The sequence below is a fragment of the Miniopterus schreibersii genome (genome assembly GCF_964146895.1).
Source record: "Miniopterus schreibersii genome assembly, chromosome: 10".
NCBI classification, from domain to species: Eukaryota; Metazoa; Chordata; class Mammalia; order Chiroptera; family Miniopteridae; genus Miniopterus; species Miniopterus schreibersii.
Genome location: NC_138110.1, coordinates 49,797,238 through 49,814,375, shown reverse-complemented (window position 1 = coordinate 49,814,375; position 17,138 = coordinate 49,797,238). Strand labels below are relative to the sequence as shown.

The window sequence follows — 17,138 nt, the reverse complement described above, 5'->3', positions numbered from 1 at the left end:
TACATCAGCATGAAAAAGAACACTGCAACTATTAATAAGAACCAGTCACAAATGAAGAATACTATATCTGACTTCAGGAATACACAAGAAGACACCCACCTACCCCCTTTGAGACAGCATGAAAGGACCTGGAGATGATTATGCTAAGTGAAATAGAAAGACAAATATCACATGATCTCACTTATATGTGGAATGTAATAAACAAAATAAACTGACAAACAGAATAGGTTCAGAGATACGGAAGCATGGAACAGACTGATAAATATCAGAGGAAAGGGGGTAGGTGAGTGGGAAAAGATTAACCAAAGAACTTATATGCACATATGGATAGCCCACTGACACAGACAATAGTGCAGTGAAGGCCTGGGGTGGGGTGAGAGCCTAGTGGAGGAGGGCAGAGAAAAATGGGGGACATCTACAACACTCTTAACAATAAAAATAAATTAGCCCTGGCCAGGTGGCTCAATTAGTTGGAGCGTCATCCGATACACCAAAAGGTTGCAGGTTCGATTCCTGGTCAGGACGCATACCTAGGTTGCAGGTTCAGTCCCTGGTAAGGGTGCATGTGGGAGGCAACAGATCGATGTTTCCCTCTCACATTGATCTTTCTCTCCTTTCTTTCTCTCTTTCTCTCTCTCTCCCCCTTCCTCTCTAAAATCAGTAATAAATGAAATGTAAAAAGAAGCCAAATAACCCAATTAAAACATGGGCAAAGTTCTCTACAGCCCGGCCAGGCGTGGCTCAGTGGTTGAGCATCGACCTAGGATCCAGGCGATCGGGGTTCGATTCCCAGTCAGGGCACATGCCCAGGTTGTGGCTTGATCCCCAGTCGGGGGCGGTCAGGGGGCGGCCGATCAATGACTCTCTCATCATCAATGTTTCTATCTCTCTCTCCCTCTCCCTTCCTCTCTCTGAAATCAATAAAGATATATTTTTAAAAAAAAAGAAAGAAAAAAAAGAGGGCATTTAAAAAAAAAAAAAAGGAAGATACACAAATGGCCAACAAGCATATGAAAACATGCTAAACATCACTAGCCATCAAGGAAATACAAGAAGATACCACCTCATATCCACTATTATGGCTATAATCTGAAAGACAGACCAAAAACAAGTGTTGGTGAGGATGTGGAGAAATTAGAATTCTCATACATTGTTGATGGGAAAGTAAAATGGTACAGCTGCTACAGAAAACAGTCTGGCAGTTCTTCAAGAAATAGAAATAGAGTTACCCTATAAGCCAGCAATTCTACTCCTAGGTCTATATCCAATGGAATGAAAACATATGTCCACACAAAGACTTGTACACCAATGTTCATAGCAGGGTTACTTACAACAGCCAAAAAGTGAAAATAATCCAAATGTCATTCAACTGATGAATGGATCAAAAAAATGAAAATGTGGTCTATCCACATAATGTAATACTATTCAGCCATGAAAAGGAATGAAGTAGAACTGGGGTAAGGGGAATAGGGAGTTATTGTTTAATGGATATAGAGCTTCAATTCTGTAGATGTTAAGAGTTCTAGAGATGGATGCCTCTGAACTGTAAATAAAAATGGTTAAGATGGTAAATTTAACCTAACAGGTACTTTACAACAAATAAGAATAAAAATAGATTTTCAAAAGAGGAATAAAGTATAGTTCATGCTACAACATGGATGAACCTTGAAAGCATCCTACTAAGTGAAAGAAGCTAGACACAAAAGGCCACATATTGTATGATTCCATTTATATGAAATATCCAGAAAAGACAAATCTCTACAGACATTAAGTAGGTAGTGTTTGCCTAAGTCTGGGGGAGAGGAGAATGGAGAATGACTGTGGGTATGGGGTTTCTTTTTGTAGTGATGAAAATATCCTCAGCTTAGATTGTGCAACAGCTACACACTTCTGTGAATATACTGAAAAAAAACCCCACTGAAGTGTACACTTAAAATGGGTGAATTTATGGTATGTGAATTATATTTCAATGTAAATGTTTAAAAACATTATTGAAAATCTACTGGCCCACACAGAGTAATTCAGATGTCTCTGTCCTGTGATGCCCCCTGTGAGGCTAATGGGAACAAGTGGAAGCCAGCCTGCAGCAGTGGAATGGAGGCATGAGGTGAAAGGAGCCCAGACTGTGAGGGCTCATTCCCACTCCCTGCCCCACCCTGAGGGCACCTTAGAAATGACAGGCTCCACCTCATCGGGACTGAAGCCTCAGGGTTACCCAAAGCACCAAAGCTGCATATACCATCATCTCCAGCACAGTCTCTAAGGCCTATTGAGGCTCTAGTCAACAAAGAATGACAGCTGGAGTGGGGAGGGGGTGGAGGTGGGTGGGGGGACGGGGGTATGTCTCAGGGCTTAATTTATGGGTTGCTTCCTGGGATGCCTGCTTAAATCTTACTCCAACCTGGATGGGGTGACTTTGAAGAAAAATCCAACAGACATGTTGAGAAAACAAAAGAGATGCTAAGTGAAAAGTTTAAAAACAATTAATTTTAAATGATTACAGCTTTACCAAAAGCTATGATTTCCTTCTGACTTTGATTATAACCTTCCAGCAAAAATATCTGCCTTAAGAAGGCGAAGTCTTTGCATTATTTTCTATTCCTAGCATGACTACAAAAATATTCTTTGATTTAACATTTGATATGTTTTATTCTCAAGGGCAAGCCCCATGAGAAGAAAAATGTACCCCAACAGAATGAAATATGACTACCTGTTTCCATTTTTCTTTCCTGTTGGTTTCTGCTCAAACATTCTGCATTAATTTAAACTCAAAGCTGTATCTCTGATGTTGTGCTACTCCCACACTGTCATACAAACTGAAGTAAAGTCACCCAATGTCCAACTCCAAGAGAAAGTGCTGCAGACACAGCTCAACTTGAGAGTCTCCTAGAGATGGCTAAAGGCACTCCAACTTGGAAGATCAGGTGGGGTCAGAGAGTGATAAGGTAGCAGATGAAACAGGAAAACTTGTATCTGAATAGAAGCAGGCTTGGTACTGAGGGAGGCCAACTTCCTACTGGACAGAAAGAGGCTTTAAGTAAGTTAACACACAACACACCAGTAGAAAACATCACAAAAGTGGCACTGGCCCTGGCCAGTGTGGCTCAGTTGGTTGGGTGTCATTCCATGCACCGAAAGGTTACCAGTTCGACTTCCAGTCAGGGAACATGCCCAGGTTGCAGGCTCGGTGCATAAAGCAGCCTACCAATGTTTTGCTCTCACATCAATATTTCTCTCTCTCCCCCTCTCCCTTCCTCTCTTCTAAAAAATCAGTAATTTTTTTTAAAGTGGCAGTGGAAAGGAGGATCTTCAGTTATGGTGCACACTTTCCAACAAAGAAGAAAAAAATAAAAGGTAGCTTTCCCTGGGTGAGCATGAAGGTTCAGGGAACCTAGGCCTGACAGATTCTAGGAGCTAAAGGTTAAGGAAGCATTTCCACTTATATCACCTCCTTTAAATATGCCTCCACATTTTAAGACAAACATATATGTAACACAATGTATTTCTACACAGATTCATAAAAAGACTTAGAAACAAAGAAAACCAAAAGTAGGTATTTTTCTTTGGTTGGTTGGTTTTGCATTAGAATAATTCCTAAATTTCTCACATGGTCAGGCCCCCAGTTTGTTATCTCTGCTTGTCCTGTGCAGCTTTCTGGGCAGCATGTGCAGATGCCCAAAGTTTAAAATAAAAAAATCTGGTTGAGCCCTGGCTGGGTAGCTCAGTTGGTTAGAGCGTCATCCCAATGTGCCAAGGCTAGAGGTTCCATCTCTCTCTCTCTCTCTCTCTCTCTCTCTCTCCCTTCCTCCCTCCCTCCCTCTCTCTCTCTCTCCCCCCCTCCTTCTCTCCCTCCCTTCCTCTTTCTCTAAAATCAACTTTTAAAAATCTGGTTGAAAACACACATTCATTAACACACATGAACACCCAGTCTCATGGATCCAAAGAGAGTATCTCAGACAGACTACAGGCACACTCCTTGATGAAACAGGACAAAGAGACAAGCACTTTCTCCACATTGGCACCAAGAGCTCAGAAAGTTGGAAAAATAGAAGGCAAAATAGCTTGTTTTACAAAGAATGCTCTCTCCAGGGCTGCAGAGATAAAAATTCCATGGGCTGCTGACTATTTTCCCTCCAAAGCAAGTAATCCTGAGTTAGACTTACAAGGGTTTGGCAGCTCTCATCAGCTGTGTCCAGGGGGACCTGAGAGAGGGTCCAAGCCAGGAACGAAGCAGCACTTAAATGGTAGTCACAGGAGGCAAGAGATCAGGGAAGCAAGAGATCAGGGAGGCAAGAGATCAGGGCAACAAGTGGTGGCAGAAGAGCTGCTGTTCATTAACCACTGGAACAAAAGACCAGGAGACAATACACTGTTAATCCTAGCAGCCACCAGAGAACTATAAATTGCCAAACCAAGATGCCAGCATTTTTCAGCTCTCCTCTTTCCTGCCAGAGTTAGATTAAGGATGGGTCCAAGTCCCTCATCCCCACCCAAGTCTTTAAAACATACATTACTGAATCTTTTTGAAGTTCTAACCCCGAAAGGTTTATACTCTAAAATGGATTAGAGAAAAATACTGCCCTGAAACACCACTACAGGGGACTGGAGGGGACAGGCACACTTTGTCATTCACATTGAGAATGGCCAAGTATGAGCTGTGTGGTCAGATCAAGATGGATTCAAACAGAGCTCTGACACTTATGAACTGTGCTTTCTGACCTCTCTAAGCCTCTCCTTTTTCATCTGTAAAATGGGAATATCATGTCTCACCTCACACAATTGCTGTGAGGGTTAACAACAACAAAAAATAAGCATGAGGGTAGCATTAAACAAATTCGAAGTACTACAGTCACCTTTAACCCCACAGCACCACTTAGGAGTTTTATTGTTGGCCACAGGGATCAAGGAGATAAAACCCAATTTTCTCTAAGTTAAGAAAGAATTCTTTTTGTACATGAAAGTATTTAGGGGGAATAACAGAATTAAAGAGCCAGCTTTAAAATACATTAAATTTCAGAGATATCATCATAGAACTCAGACAATAGTTCTAATTTCCTTCTGCTGAGAATGATGTATTCAGCAAGGGGTCTAAATCATTCATAATAGCCTGGGAACTCTAAAAGAAGCCCAACCTTCCAGCAATCCCAGGTATAGGTGCAGTGCCTGATGCCAGTAGGAGTCCCTGCCCAGAGATCCTGCATCTTTCTAAAGCTTGGCCTGATGATGTCACAAACCTGCTTTAAAAGCCTCCCAGTACCCTTAGGAGAAATCTACTCTAACGGCCTAATCTAAGCCCAACACTTACCACTTTTTGGGATCTGGCCCATCAACATTTCTATGTTCATCTTCAGCATACCTCCCTATATACTGTGCTGATTTCCAGCTGCACCTAAATGCTGGCAGTTATCTCTTATCCTTAATAGGCAAAACAGTCGGTTTAAGCCTCAGAGCCCTGCCCAGGTATTTTCTCTACTAGAAAAGCTCTTCTTTCCAGATCATACCTTGTCCCCACCCCCCACCCCCAACAAAGTAAGTTATTCCTGCTTTTGTCCTACGCATAAAGACCTCTAACAGGTCACTGCACATGAGGCAGTGTCCTCTCCCAGGCTCTGTAGTCAGCTCCTAGAAGGAGGGAAAAGAATCAACATGCATTATGTACCTACTTCATACTGATTGCTTTCTGCTCACTATAACCAGCTAGCCCAGGAGCTGGTACACAGCTTCATTCACCCAGAACTTACAAAGTGTCTACTACATCCCAGGCTCTGGACCAAGAAGTGAGAATACACTGGTGAACAGGACAAGACACAGTTCCTGCTCTACTCTCATGGAGGACAGAGACAATTGACAAGTAAACACATAAAGAGTATCGGACAGTGAAAAGGACTATACAGAAATAAAATACAGACATGAGAAAGTATAAGGGGAATAGAGGTGGGGACACTTTCGATAGGTAGGTCAGAGGAGGCCTCTCAGAGGTGACATTCAAACTGAGATGTAAATTACAGAAAGCCAGATGTATTAAACAGAGGGAACAGCAGGTGCAAAGACTGGCCCATTCAATAAGTAGAAATGAGGCCAGTGTGGCTGAAGGTAGGGGGAGGAAGGGAAGAGGCTCAGAGGAAAGCAAAGGTGTGACCATAAAGAGGCCCTCTCTTCCTGTGGGCTATAAAAAAGAAGCTGGATTTTACTTTAAGCACAATGAGAAGCCACTGGAAAGTCTTGAAGCTGAGGGTTGGCAGGATCTAATGGACATTTGGAAGAGGAATATGCTGCCTGCTGTGTGTGGGGCATGAATTAGAGAGAGGAGTGCAAGTGGTTATAAGAAGAACAAAGTCCAGAACTGTGAAAGCCCAGCTGCCACAAGCCAGGATTTGGCCTCTGGAGACATTTCAAGACGGCAAAGATACCCATGGGTTTATGGATCATGAAGATAACTAAAGATATTGACTAGATCCAGGTTAAGGGCAGCAGAGTTAGGTTCCAACATCGGCCCAGGGTATTTCACTTTCAATTTTCTCATCTGAAAAATAGGGCTAATACTCCCACCACATGCCCACCACTCAACATGTTGCATAGAATCAAATTCTTAGCAATGGGCCTGGACCAGAGCAGGACCTCAAATGTGAGCATACTTCCCCTCAAAAGAAAAAAATCTATTCTCTCATTTCCCTGAAAAGGAGGGTGGGAATCTGACCAACTTAAGGATAAATAGCAGCAGCCATGGTCTCACCATTCCAATGTGCTAAGGTCACATTTTAATACCTTTAAGAAAAAAAGGAAAGTCTCAGTCAGGAGGTGAGAAAGAAATAAAAAGAGCCGCAATGTACGTATAAGAGAAAAATTCCCCTTTTTTTCTTCTACAATTTTATAGTCTAGACCAAGGACTTGCCAAATTCTTGGGGGCATTGGTTATATAGGATGAGGCCAGTATCTGAAAACTTTTTGTCCTATGAAGAGCTTCTTTATAAATGTATATGTTAGAAGGGGGCAGGGGCAGTATAAAGTGGCCTGAGGAAGCGTGGGAAAAACCTCTAGCTTTGCAGTGAAGCAGATCTGGGCTGTGCCACTTAGTAGCAGCACCCCTAAGTCCCAATTTCCTCAACTGTTAAATTGTAGCTACCACACTTTTTGTAGGATTTGCCCAGAAACTGGTAAACATGCCAGAAAAGCAATGCCAATAAAGAGCTTTATAGTTACTACTACCTGCCAATGTTTAGAAGGTCCAGAATTAGGTTCAAAAGTCATACAGTTAGTAAGAGTAAAAGCCAGGCCCCAAGCCGAGTTCTGACTCCAAAAGTACATCCTTCACCACTTGCCTATGCTATATACTAAAAAAGACTAAGAATTTGCCTTCTCTCTTTTTTTTAATCCTCACCCAAGAATATTTTTTCCATTGCTTTTTTCAGAGAGAGTAGAAGGGAGAGAGAAACACATCGATTGGCTGCCTCTCGTAGCGCCCCAACAGGGACCAGGGATCGAGCCTGCAATCAAGGTACGTGCCAGAATCAAACCCGGGACCCTTCAGTCCCCGGGCCGATGCTCTAACCATTGAGCAAATGGCTAAGGCTCTCCTTTTTTTTTTTTTTTTTTAACCTATCTCTTCCACCTCCAACCTAGACTGACTCAGAATACATGCCTTAAAATGTATTTGGATGTGACCAAACAATTCAGTTACAAGGGGAGCAGAAAAAGGGTAGACACGCCCCTTTTCATCTGATGACTGAAATATATATGGCTTGGGCAGATCCCCTCTCCTCTTGGAGCCTCCATTTCCTCTACTGTAAAATGGGAAAATTATCTCAGACTGCCTACAGCATGGAACAGTTAAGCAATAACAGTGATGAAAGTATTTAACACACTCATCACTGTTATTGGACTTGGCAATGCCCAGAGACCAATTAGGCTGTCCGCCAACAGGCCAATAAAATCATCAGCCCAAGACAGCACGTGAGGCTCCTATCAGAGTCCGACGAGTCGGGATTTGCACCTGGTCCAATCGGTCCTCCTGAGAACACATTTCTAGAAACCCCCTTCAACCCCTGCCTGCCTGGCCCCTACAGCACCATCAAAAACAGCTGCCTGGTGGTTGGGAGGGTCCCAGAGAAGGACAAGATGCCACTGATGACCTAAGTGGTGACAGCTAGGAGCCTGCATGAGCTTCATTTCCAGCTGCCCCTGTTCACCCTCCTCCCACCTGGAACCTTTCAAAATTCTTTGATTTATTTCGAATCTCTGCCTATATCACTGTTTTTTATCCTTTAATATATCTTTGAAGATGCTGCTGTTGTAGAACTGAGGATTAAACATGTTCAATAAAAAATCATCATCTGCCCAATATATATTCCCATATGTGCTTATAGGTGTAGAGACTATCGCTGGAAGAAAACACAAGGGAGTGAAAAGCAGGGAAGATAACCAGGTACTCACATCAGCAGTAAGGAGACTTTTTTTTAGCAATTTGCCCTTTTGTGCCATTGGCTTGTATTATTGCATCATTTTTCTCTAAAAACAAAACAAGTTTTAAAGCCCTGTCCAGAGACTTAGTAAAATGGGTCTGGAAAAGTAATCCACAAAGGTATAAGTGGCTTCCCCTGGAGAAACAGGAGGGGTAATTAGGGAACTTTTGCCTGATTTATAATGTTCCATTTCCTCACAAGTAGAACATATTCATGTAATACCTCTGTAATTAAAAATTAAGTGGTACATCTTAGGGAGGGCATCTTAGCAGTACCCAGCATGACTGAAAATACACATGCCCTTTGCCCCAGCCAGTTCAGTTCTAGGAGCTTATCCTACAGATATACTAGCACATCCACCAAAGAGTTCTGTTCTAGAAAATTCATTGAAGCAATCATTAGCAAAAACTAGAAACATAAATATCCGTCATTAAGAGATAGTTAAGAAAATGTTGGTGCAAGTATACAATGGAATTTTATCAGACCGTTAAAAAGTGATGTAACCTTATATGTACAGATATGGACCCCTTTCAGTTGAGTAAAATAGGGTATGTGTTGTTACCATTTTGTAAAAAAAAAAAAGGAAGAAGAAAAATAAGGAGGGGATGGGTATAGATATACAGATATGCTTGTCTTTATATGAGTTTTTCTCAAATGATACAAAAGAAACTGGGAACAGTGGTTGACTCTTAAAATGGGAACAAAGTGGCCAAAGGACAGGTGAGCGGAGACCTTTCTGTGACATTTTTTACGTATACCCTTTTTGTAGTCTTTCCGTTTTCTCAATTTGTTTGTGTATTACAAACACATCTTGACTTTTTAAAAAACCAAACACTTTTTTTTTAAGGAAAGCGCCTTCTAGCTCGGTTGTGCTGGGTGAGAAAAACTTCCGAAGCCACCGCTCTCTCGCAGCGGGACCTCCAGCGAGCCAGGTCCGCCCCTCGCGGCCTCGCTGGCCCCACCTATTTAGGGCGATCCCACGCCCGACAGCCGGGCCCGGCCGCTCCGCGCAGCGTCCGCAGCCCGGCTCCCGTCCCCGGCCCACGCTCACCGCCAATGATGGTCCGGATGAGGGAGGCGTGCCCGGGGCAATCGACCAGCGTGACCTGAAGCTGCGGCTCGCCAGGCTCAGGCCCGGTCGCCGGCGCCGGGGAGGGCGCGGGCAGCGCCGACCGCAGGTGCGCGGGCAGCGGCACAGAGAAGCACGAGAAGCCCAGGTCGAGCGTGATACCGCGCTCGCGGCTCTGGGGCTGCTTGTCGAAGGCGGCGGTGGAGGCAGTGGTGCTCAGCGCCCGCGCCAGCGCCGTCTTGCCGCTGTCTATGTGACCCAGCACGCCCACGTTCACGTTTACCCGCTGCCCGGCCATGCTGCCGCCACCGCGAACACCAGCCGGTTCGCCCCTCCCGCGGCCGCCGCTCTGGTCCGACCCGTTAAGCTGCCCCCTCTGCCACCCGCGCGGCCCGCACTCCCGTTCCGGCCCCGAAGTTTCCGCCTTCCAGGCACCTGCGGGCGCCACCAGATTCAGAGCAGAAGAGGGTGCCCCAGGGATGGGACTCGACCCAATTCACGGAGTACAGGGCTGCTCTCACCTGGCCCCTCCCACCTAAACCTTAGAGGAGCCCCAGACTGGGGAATCTATCCATCCATTCATTCATTTTAACAAGCTCTTATGAAGAGCCTCCTGTGTCCTCTCGACATTACATTGTATTGCAGTGGGGGTGAAGGTCACAAACAGGTGAACTAATGACTGAACCAGACCGGTTCAAAGAGTGAGAAACCCTCTAGGGAAAATAAAAGCAGAGATTAAAAAGGACTAGAGCGCCAGGGGAGGGGGGGACAGCTACCTTGCAATGGATGGTCAGGAAAGGCCTGTTGGAGTTGCTGTTTGAGCTGAGACTCCAAGGTTGAAAAGGAGCCAGCCTTGGGAAAATCTGGGAAAGAGTGCTAGGAAAAAAGAGAGAGAACAATGTTATGGAATTTTCACCCTGGGGGGTCTATAGCCTGGCCTTGGGAGGGGCTGCAAAGCTCCAAATTGTACGTAAAATTTTGCGTTTATGTAAGTGTGCTGGAGAGAGATTCCATAACTCTCACTAGATTTTCAAAGAGTCTAGAACCACTAAACAGGTTGTCAACAGCCAATTTAAGTGTCTGCACTGGCCAGACAAGTAACTCAAAAGAGAGAGAGATTAGCAGGGTTTAAGATGCCAGAGGGTTGTAGAGACTGGAGAAGCGGAGAGCACATGTCCAGTCTAAAGCAGGAAGCCATTGATCAGCTTTAGTTGGTTGATACTATGCAGGACTGATAACCCAACATTGCCCGATCTTACCATTTCAAGAGAAGAGTGTTTCTATATGAAATATGACTTTTACATGTCAGCAACCAATTTAGCTTTTAATTTAAACACTGGTGGCCAAGCACAAAATTTGTTCAATTTAGCCTGGCAGCCAATTTGCCCTCTGTGATGAGCCAGGCAATGTTCTGATGTAGTCGAGCCTGCAGTAAGTGCTCCCTGATGCCTCCTGTAGTCCAAGCCCTGCACTCGGAAAGTGTCCCAGAGATGGGCAGACAAGGTTCAGTCCATCCTGCAGCACAGAGATGAGGAGGGCACATGCTGGGATAGCTATGAGCCATGCCCTGCCACTTGACAAGAGCCTGCACAGCACAGGATGAAGACTTAGGGTAGGAGTTTGGGGAAGGGACGCTTATGTTTGTGAGACACATGGCACTCACTGATGAAAAATTTACTGCTTAGTGCATACACACACAATACCCACACTAACAACAGTCCCATATGGCTGGTATTCCCATGTTGTAGAAAACTGTCCCAGGAAAGCTCATTAAATCAATACATATTAATTGAATAGCTATGTTCAATGGCCAGTGATTTAATCAATTGTGCCCTTGTAATGAAGCCCCCATAAAAATCCAAAAGGACAAGGTTCAGAGAGCTTCAGGCTTGGTAAACACATGGAGATTAGGGGGAGAATGGCAAGCTCAGTGAGAGCATGGAAGATTGGAGTCCTTTCACCATGCCTAGCCCTATGCATCTCTTCATCTGGCTGTACCTGAGTTATATCACTTTATAATAAACCTGTAATCTAATAAGTAAGATGTTTCTCTGAGTTCTGTGACCTACTCTAGCAAATTAATCAAACATGATGAGGAGGTCATGGGAACCTCCATTTTATAGCCAGTGGGTCAGAAGCACAGCTAATAAGCTGGACTTATGATTAGCATCTGAATTAGTTGGGGGGGGGCAGTCTTGTGGGCTTGAGGCCTTAACCTATAGGATCTGATGCCATCTCCAGGTAGACAGTGTCAGAATTGAGTTGAATCATAGGACACCCAGCTGTTATTGAAAAATTGCTCGATGGTGTTAGAAAACCCACACACAGGAATTGGTGTCAGAATTGAATTGTAAAGGCCAAGGCCAGGTGACTTTCCCAGAGAAAAAGGACCTCAGCAATGCTGAGATTTGTTTTCAATGTTTGGAACCCACTCTTCAAGAGTGTTGCTCTGAAAGCATTTCAGCGGTCAGCCCTTTGTCCTTTTGGGCCCCAGGGATTGTGGTCTTTGAGAAAAGGCATATTCTAGTATTTCTTTAGTGTATTATTTATAGTAGCAAAATATTGTAAACAACTTAAGTGTTTTTAAAAAGAGACTTTATGGTAAGTTTGAAATATCAAAATAAGTTACTAAGAAACAATAATTGGAAAAAAAAGGAGTGTGTGGCTATCTAGATGAAACAAAATTGGCCATAAGATGACTGTTGTTAAAGTTGGGTGATAGTTCTGAAAGGTTCATTACATTATTCTGTCTACTTTTCTATATGTTTGAAGTTTTCCATAACACAAAATTTTAAATATATATAAAGATTATAGTATGTCCATACAGTGGAATATTATGCAACCCCCCAAAAAACAAAGAAGCTGTTGTATACTATTTGGGAATGAGTTCCAAGATATATTGGTATCAGGAAAAAAAGTAAGGTGCACATATGTTATATAACATGTTTACATTTATGAAAAAGGCACTCCCCTTATATCTGTATGCTCAAAAAGCATAGAATACACAGAGAATAATAACACTGGACCCAGGAAGGCCCCAGGGCTCTGCCCTTAGTTCCTCTCTCTACACTCACTCCCTGGTGATCTCTCCTGTCTCATGGCTGAACCAGGAGGCCGCGGTTCGATTCCCAGTCAGGGAACATGCCCGGTTACGGGCTCGATCCCCAGTAAGGGGCATGCAGGAGGCAGCTGATCAATGACTCTCTCTCAGCATTGATGTTTCTATCTCTTTCTCCCTCTCCCTTCCTTTCTTTGAAATCAATAAAAACATATTAAAAAAAAAAATTTAAGTCTAGGGGAAGAGATTGTTTCTATCTGAGCCTCATCCAGGGCTCAGACAATGACACAATGGCACCAACTTTTTTTCTCTCTCTGTCTCTGTTCCCCCTTCCTCTAGGTTGCTTTCATTCCTAAACAGGCTCTCTCCTCATCGTGACAAGACAGCGGTCAGCACCTCCCAGCTTACAACATCAGCAACTCCACATAATCCCCAGTTCAAGTCATTGTCTTTGATGAAGTCCTGTGCCCCTGCACCAAGCAGAGAAATACAATGCTCTGCCTACCCAGGCATAAGTCATAAGCTCACTCCAAGAGCCAGAAGGAAAGTGAGGGGACTCCCTGTAGAAACTGGAGTACTGTTGCCAGCAAAATCCAGTCACATCATTCCCCTCCATTGTGGTTTTTGGCATCTACCACACTGAGTCAAGATCGCTTTCTACAAGGCTGGTGCTCTGGTGCTCTCCTCCTAGCCTATAGGTTGAAGATAATTATACACATCTTTTTTTTAAAGATTTTTAAAAGATTTTTTAAAGAGAGGGCAAAACATCAGTGTGAGAGGGAAACATCAACTCGCTGCCTACTGCATGACCCCCACCAGGGATTGAGCCCAAAACCCAAACCCGGGCGTATACACTGACCAGGAATCAAAACAGCAACCTTTCAGTGCACAAGACGATGCCCAACCAACTGAGCCACACTTGCCAGAGCCTTACACATCTTTGATAGCACGGGGACTTGCACATGCAAATTGCTCCATAACTCTTCCTTGAGTGTACTCACCCCCAAACCTCTGGCTCACAAATACCTCCTCTTCAGCAGATTCCTGGGTCCCACAGTCCCACAGGCTGTGCACGGTCCCTGGGAAATGATTGACAGGAAACAGTCTGCAGAACTGTGATTATTTGGGATTTGTTCTTAATGCGATGCTAGTTCCTTTCTGTTTCTTTAATGCCATTTTGTACTCACGTAGTTCAAAGTTCTTTACAAACAGCTAGTAATTAATTCAATTCCATTAAAGTCAATTAATCCAGGATTAATTATAAATTTGCCCAGAGGAAGTTATTATACTTTGCTCTTTGATTTGAGTTTTGGCTTTAAAGATTCTTTTAGGAGTGAAATGGAAATTTTCCTTTTCTCTGAGGGTATCTACCTTGCCAGTGATTGTGTTAACCATGTACCTTCCTCCATATGGCCCATACTATCTTGGGATGAGATTGTCACCCAGGCCACCAGCGATGCTTCATGGCATTCCCAGCACTGAACAGATCTGCTAAAATGCCACCTTAGCCACAGGATGAGGAAGATGATATCCTGGGAAGAACTGGTCCCAATGCAGATTCAAATAATGGCCCTACCTCATGGTGACTGTGTGACTCACCATTCCTTCCATCTGCATATGCATATAATCATATTTTGCAAGACCATATGGTCTATAATAGCCAGCATCCACTCCCTCTTTGTCTGTAAGGCTCCTTGATTGTCCTAGGAGGTATCTCACTTCCTTTCCTCTAGGTTACTGTGGGTGTTGACTCCACGTTAGCTCCAAAAGTGAGCTTGAAACTCAGATCCATTCTACTGCCTTGACAGTAGGTTTGGTTGTGAGCATGTGACCCAAGTTAACACAGTGGGAGAAAACCCTGGAATTTTTTCCAGGGCAAGCAATACAAAAATGTACCCTCTGATACTGGACTAAAACCAGGGTAAATCAGTTTGGGTTGCGATGGGACCCCAGCAGGGGAGCCTGGTCATGGCAGAATAAAAACCATTCAAAGATGTCCATGTCCTTGCACCTGTGAGTATGTTGCCCTACATGGTAAAAGGGATTTTGCAGGTGTGATTTAGTGAAGGATCTTAAAATGAGGAGATTATCCTGGCCTATCCTGTGGGCCCAATATAATCACAAGGGTCCTGATAAGAGGGAGGCAAGAGAGTCAGAAAAGAGAAATGGCATCATGAGAAAGACTCTATCGACCACTACTCTCTTTGAAGATGGAAGAAGGTCATGAACCCAGGAATGTGGACAGCCTGTAGAACCTGGGATAGACAAGACAGTGGATTCTCCCCTAAAGCCTTATTCTGGAGTTCCTGGGAGCACCCTGTTTCAGTTTGAAAAGCATGACAAAATTAACCCCTAAGGCCAGGACATACACAGAAGGCAAATATTAAAGAAGAAATGGTTCATGTCTTTATGCTTCAAAGCTCTAATACCATTTTCTGTGCCCCTCCCAGTGCTGTTTTACAGCAGAAGGATATGGACCTGCAGAGATAATTGCTCAAAATGGTCAGATTTGAATCCTTGTCATCTGTGCAGAAGTAGGAGGCTTCCATGCTGCTGGAAGTACAAGGTCCTTCCGTTCCTTGCCAGCTGGTCCTTGCTTATGTTGGGTTTCCTCAATACCAATGATATGAACTATCTTTATAATTTATGCACTATCCAGGTACCACCTATGACTTACTATTTTTCTTTAAATTGATCTGCTTTTTGTCTCAAATAAAGTATTTTCTTATATATAGAAAAACATTATCACTTGCCATAAGTAGCCAGAAAGCACAATAACCTCAGTTGCAGAGTCTTTAATAAAAAAGATTAGCAAGTGTTAGGAAGGGGTTAAAGTCATATGTCACCCCCTAAGAGTTACTGAAAGAAAATTTAAAAGGCAATGATTCCAAGGGTTTTAGAAACTTGATGCCAGAAACAAGGACAAAGACCAAATATATATTTCTTATTATAAATTATATCACAGCTACAGTGAATAATGCTGCTATGAACATTGGTATACAAGTCTCTGAGTTTCTGTTTTTAGTTTTTTGGAGTGTATACCTAGGAGTGAAATTGCTGGGGTTATATGGTAAATCCGTGTTTATCTTATTGAGGAACCAACAGTTTTCCACAGCAGCTGCACTATTATATATTGCCACCAGCAATGCACAAGGGTTCCAATATCTCCACATCCTTGTCAGCATTTATTATTTTCTTTTTTTATTATAACTTTGTGAGTAGGTATAAAGTAGTATCTCGTTGCAGTTTTGATTTGCATTTCTCTAAGATCAACGATGCTGAGCATCTTTTAATGTACTTATTGGCCATTTGTATGTCTTTGGAGAAATGTCTATCAGTCCTTTTGCTCATTTTTTAAATTGGGTTGCTTTTGTTTTAAGTGTAGGAGCTCTTTATATATCCTAGATCTTAATCCCTCATCAGATATATGATTTGCAAATATTTTCTGTGATTCTGTGTGGGTTGTCTTTATACTCTCTCGATAGTGTCCTTTGATGTGCAAAAGTTTTCAATTTTGATTAAGTACAACTTATCTGTTTTTTTGTTTGTTTGTTTGTTTATTTTTGTGGTTGCCAATGCCTTTGGTGCCATATTAAAGAAACCATTGCCAAATCCAAGGCTATGAAGATTTACCCCTGTTTTCTTAAGGGTTTTAAAGGCCAAGCCCTGAAAAGTAGGTTTTTGATCCATTTGAGATAGATTTTTGTATATTGTATAAGATAAAGGTCCATCTTGTTTCTTTTGTATATGAATATTCAGTTTTCCCAGACCATTTGTTGAAGAGACTGTCCTTTCCCCATTGAGTGGTCTTGGCACCCTTGATCATGTATGTGAGGGTTTATTTCTGGGCTCTCTATTCTATTCCCTTGGTCCGTAAATCTATCCTTCTGCTAGTACCACACTGTTTTAATTACTGTAGATTTGTAGTAAGTTTTGAAATTAGGAAGTTAAAGACTTCCAGCTTTATTTTTCTTTCATAAGATTGTTTGGCGCCCTGCCGGGTGTGGCTCAGCGGTTGAGCGTCGACCTAGGATCCAGGTGATCGGGGTTCAGTTCCTGATCAGGGCACATGCCCAGTTGTGGGCTCAATCAATGACTCTCTCATCATTGATGTTTCTATCTCTCTCCCTCTCCTTTCCTCTCTCTGAAATCAATAAAGACATATTTAAAAAAAAAAAAAAAAAAAAGATTTTTTGGCTATTTGGTGTCCCTTAAAGTTTCACATGAATTTTAGGATGAGTTTGTCTGTTTCTGCCAAAGCCATCAGTGTGTGTTTTAAAATGGAAAGATTATGTTTACATCCTAATTTTTGTGTGTTGATTTTGTATTCTGCAACTTGGCTGAATTTACTAGCCCTAACAGTTGTATGTGTGTGTGTTCTATATGTTAAATTATGTTATCTAAGAATAGAGCTAGTTTGACTTCTTGCTTTCCGATTTGAGTACCTTTATTTTATTTTATATTTTTTCTTGCCTAAATGCTCTGGCTAAAACTTCCAATACTATGTTGAATAGTAGTGACAAAAGCAAGCATCCTTATCTTGTTCCTAATC

At 42.9% G+C, this 17,138-nt stretch overlaps 1 protein-coding gene across 1 annotated transcript in view; it reads right to left on the bottom strand.

Moving 5' to 3' along the window:
• The window catches only part of EEFSEC (eukaryotic elongation factor, selenocysteine-tRNA specific), a 220,794-nt gene extending 210,916 nt beyond the window's left edge, over positions 1-9,878 (bottom strand). Inside the window, exon 1 of the mRNA XM_081149086.1 lies at positions 9,511-9,878. Coding sequence (XP_081005212.1) covers positions 9,511-9,826 — 316 coding nt within the window. The 5' untranslated portion in view covers positions 9,827-9,878. The remainder of the gene's footprint in view (positions 1-9,510) is intronic.
• Between the last annotated feature and the right edge of the window lie 7,260 nt (positions 9,879-17,138).